The following is a 4,566-nucleotide window of genomic DNA, read 5'->3' as shown; positions in this document are numbered from 1 at the left end:
CAGCAACTGGCAGTTATCTACAGCATAGCTTCAGACATGAAAAGCCTTCAGAAGAGAAGCAAAAATTTATAAAAGTAGTGGATTGGTGTGTTGATAATAACCTTGGTAAAACAAAATTAGATTGTAGTCCAGCAACCTCATTTTTACAATTATCACACTTATCTCCTCATATGAGTAAAGACTAAACAACATTTTTCATGGTTCAAAGTTTTTTGAGAACCAACCAAGCATAGACAAAACCATGAGACATCATTAAACCAATGATTTGTACCGGTAAAGCAATAAGTTAAAACTTTGCCTCACACACTAATGAAATGTCCTAAACTGATGATTCTTCACTTCAATATTGCATAGATATAACTCTTCATCACACATTATTGTAAGGTATATGGAAGCCAGCACAAAGATGAAAATATATTAAATTTCTTCGAAACTTTCTATCAGGAATACAGAGAAATGCATTAAAATGATATTTCAACATTTTGTGCTAGGATACCCAATCAGCTTCTTCTGGTGCATTGCTAGTGAATTCATGAATCTCACTAATGATTCCAAGTTAAATCTACTTCCTTCCACGGTTAAGCCTCTGAAGGTGGTAATTAATGCTTCCCCAAGACTTTCTTTTGTTGGTAGTCTGCAAAATGGTGGTCCAAACCTTTAGGAAATGCTAGCTTACATCAAAGGTTACCAAGTGCTTAAAAGTCAATAGAACTACAAATATTAATTAGGGTAAATTACTATCATGTCCCTGAGTTCTTATGAAAATAACTAGTCCATCCCTATTTCAAAATCACTCGAACAAAACATCCTTTTATTTTGTAAATCCAACTTTCTATTAAAAAACCGCTAGTTACTTTGAATTATTAATATTGTTTCATCACTATGACTTTAATTACATGTATTATTTAGTCCCTACAATTTTAAATATTCATACTATTTAGTCTGTCTGAGCAAGGCTAAAATAAGGTCACTAACGGTTTTTTTTTTCACAAAAGGATTAAATAGTTTGATTTTACAAAATAAGTAGTGAAATTTTAATTTAGTGATTTTAAAACAAGGATGAACTAGTGAAATTTCTAAAAACCCAAAAACCTGATAGTAATTCTCCCTTTTAACATATATTGAAGAGAATTCAAAGATCTAGGATGCAAAAAATGGTTCAAACCTGAGCTTCCATACAGGCACCCAAGAGTTCCTTTTGCCGAACACATTTCTCATCATTTACTTGATTAAGGGACAAGCAATTTAGATAAGTTATCATTTCCTTCATGCAAGGTTTTGCTAGAGAGCCATATTTCTTTGGGTTAATGTACATGGCTCCAGCTTTCCGACCCATGATTCCACAATAAACTGCATATATCCAAACAAGACTGTTACTCACGCATTTACGATATATTGGTGTTGACAGAAGTTTAAAACAGGTATGAATAAATAAATAACAAGAAAAAAAAAGGCAAAAATATATAGTTTTAATGGATGCAACTAATTTCAACTAAAAGATGAGAACATGCCAAATTCCTATCAAGTGAAGATTGGATAAACCTGAAGACTTTAACACATGCACTTAATGACGTAAAATAACATAAATATGTCAATCTCCACTTCTGATGCGAGATGACACAAATCCGCGTTATGGACATGGTATATACAAAGAAGAATTGAACATGACACACCATGCAGTTGAATTCTGCATGTCAATGATTTCCTCTAGAAAATCACTATTGAGAACTAAGCAACTGTCCATCCCAAGACATGTCAACAGATAGGACAGCCACAAAATCAAGGGTACACAAACCCAAAAATCATTAGATACAAAACATCCAAAACCTTCCCAAGGAACTGTTTAGAATTTTCTCTTATATATATGTGTGTGCGTGCGCGCGCACGCGCATGCGTATGTATTTGTGTATTTTCCTTTTGACTTTTTTTCATCGGCTATGGGCTAGACTAAAATTTTATCAACCACCTTGCAGACAGTAGCAGGAAATAATCCAAATTCCAATCAGATGAGAGCAAAAATAGAAATCAGCAAGAAGAATTCCGAACTATTGAAGCAAGAAATTGTCATCTAATAGAAGCAAACTCAGCGAAATACATTAGCAGGATCTCCCACAAAGCAGCCACATGATCTAGAGCTACATTCCTCAATCATGATGAAACTTTATGGTAAATGATTTTTCATTGAGGTTCACTGGAGTCAAAGATGGGGTAAGATTTGTTAAGCCGACTGAACCTTCTTAGCATGTCCAGTCGCACTCTAATATGCCTTTTTTACCTCTCAAAGTAAACTGACTGACCTTTAGTCACTGATGCTTCTTATTACAATCCAGAGACCTTTGAGTTAAAACCAATGAAATATGAGTGAAGCCAAAATGCCAGTTTGATTTAAATTAATGAACATCTAGTTAAATTCAAGCACAGAGTGCACATTAAAAATCTTATAAGCAGACTAGTTTATATTTATTTCCTTCAAAAGTTCTATTTTAAGATCTAGTATAATACAAATATTGACTTATGTCTGCTGCAAGTTATGATGAATCAATGAGCAAGACCAATATGCAGATCCAATTTGAACCAATCTTGAATTAGACCTATATTTTGAATTGAAAATGAAAAGGAAAAAAAAACACAGCAGAGCAAATCAAATGCATGAAGACCACAACACAGTGGCAACGACCAAATCAATTTCCATTAACATAACAAATTGATCTAATTAACAAGAACTTCAATGGAAATCAAATTCAAAGCAAAATTAAGTATTCAAGAAGATGAAACGAAAGAAAAAAAAAACATTAAACTAAGAAAGATTGAAAAGTGAAAAGCTAATCAGATTAATAATCATATGGATTATCTCTAACAACTGAAAGCTAATCAGCTTCATGATACACAGATTACCTCTAATAGCTGAAAGCTAATCAGATGAGAGTAAATTTGTTTCAGAAAGCACAGCAGGCAGCAGTAGAGAGAAGCAGGAAAGAAAAAGAAGGTTGATATTGGAAGAGGGACTGAGGGATTGGGATCACAATTAGAAGGGTATCCATGAATGCTAAAATGTCCAATGCCTAACCCTGTGAAGTACATAAACCAGGGGAAATCTGTCCCAAGTCTGATTAAAATAAATATTTAATTACTTGAACCCACAGCAAATCTGATTATTACTATCCATATAAATATTTAACCTAAAACTCATTAGGCTTATAAATGAGTCTAGCAGCTTGTGAGCTATCCAAAATTTGGTTCAATAAGCTTGGTTTGTCTTGGCTCATTTCCTAAACCAAACAAGCTTGAGCTTATTAACATTCAGCTCGAGTTTAAAATGAGTTAAACTCGAGTTCTGCTCAAACTTGAAAAAATTGAGCCACCAAACTTGAGCTCTTCAAAGCTAGAATGAGCTTGGTTCATTCACAACCCTACCAAAGTTTATGTAATTTAAATAAACAATATAAACAAAACATGCTTGAAAAAGAAGTGACTGCAACCCCATTAATTGCAAACCCACTTGTTAAGCAAAAGCAATCATATACCCTAAATACAAACAATAACAGAAAAATCCTAAGTTAAGCATAGCAAATGATGTGAATAGAAGAATCTGTAATGCAATCATGTGACTGCAAAGGACATGAATATAATCTGCAAATAGTCGAATCCATAACGCAATTTTTTTTTTTTTTGAAATGTAAATAAAAGAAATTTAAATCTGTTATTGCAAAATCATTCTCCCCATATGTTTTCCTGATACTGCAAAGCCACTTGTTTAGTTAAAGAAAACTATATAAATATGTTTAACGGTCTAATCTAATACATCCTTTTACTCTAAATTCTTAAATCTTCATAGCGAAGAGTTTCTGGGTTAAAATTCTACGATCTACGCTGCTGCTATGAACAGAGAAAATGAAAGTGGAAACGATTTGCATTGGACTATCATCGCTCATCATGTGTTTGCGACAGAATGGAAAAAGGGATAACGATGAGGAAAACGAAAATTACTCACCTGTAAAGGAGCCGCGAGGCTGAGAAGTGGCGACGCGTGAACGCGTGAAGGAGTAGCAGTGAGCTTGAGGACCGATAGATTCAGAATAGTGGGTGAGCGTGTGGTGTATGTCTTCTCGATTTGTGAACGAAAGGCAGCTGCAACAAAATGGAAAAAGAGAAATTTGGGGCCCGAGGGTTTAGGTTTATTTGTGAAAGAAAGGGTTTGCTGAAACGACGTAGTAGACCAAAATGTTAGGGTAAAATTTTTTTTTTTTTCTCTTTTGATGCAGTCAGGGTAAATCGGTCTAGGTTATGCAAAATTAACAAAAAAAATTATCATTTTTTATAGTTAACAATTTCGTGCATAGATTTTAAATTCGCTATTAACTCAAATAATCCAAATCTTATTCTCAATTTATATTTATGATGCTATACCGTAGCCTATTAGAAACTGAAACGACATATATCCTAGTAAAAAAAACTTAGTTCAGAAAATAATTTCTCAATTTAAAATACTATTAATTAACATACAATTAAGAACACTTATAACTAGGGGTGAGCAGTATTCGGTTCAAACCGAAAAAACCGACCGAA

At 33.6% G+C, this 4,566-nt stretch overlaps 1 protein-coding gene across 1 annotated transcript; it reads right to left on the bottom strand.

The window, feature by feature from the left end:
- Positions 1-391: 391 nt before the first annotated feature.
- Positions 392-4,150, bottom strand: LOC110613119. The gene is made up of 3 exons (XM_021754077.2): positions 3,992-4,150; positions 1,166-1,350; positions 392-634 (listed from the first exon to the last, which is right to left on the bottom strand). The coding sequence occupies exons 2-3, from the start codon at positions 1,334-1,336 to the stop codon at positions 563-565; spliced, it is 243 nt and encodes an 80-aa protein (XP_021609769.1). The 5' UTR covers positions 1,337-1,350; positions 3,992-4,150; the 3' UTR covers positions 392-562.
- Between the last annotated feature and the right edge of the window lie 416 nt (positions 4,151-4,566).

This window comes from Manihot esculenta, chromosome 4, assembly GCF_001659605.2.
Source record: "Manihot esculenta cultivar AM560-2 chromosome 4, M.esculenta_v8, whole genome shotgun sequence".
Classification (NCBI taxonomy): domain Eukaryota; kingdom Viridiplantae; phylum Streptophyta; class Magnoliopsida; order Malpighiales; family Euphorbiaceae; genus Manihot; species Manihot esculenta.
The sequence above is the reverse complement of the archived record's forward strand: the minus strand, read 5'-3'. Positions and strand labels throughout refer to the sequence as shown.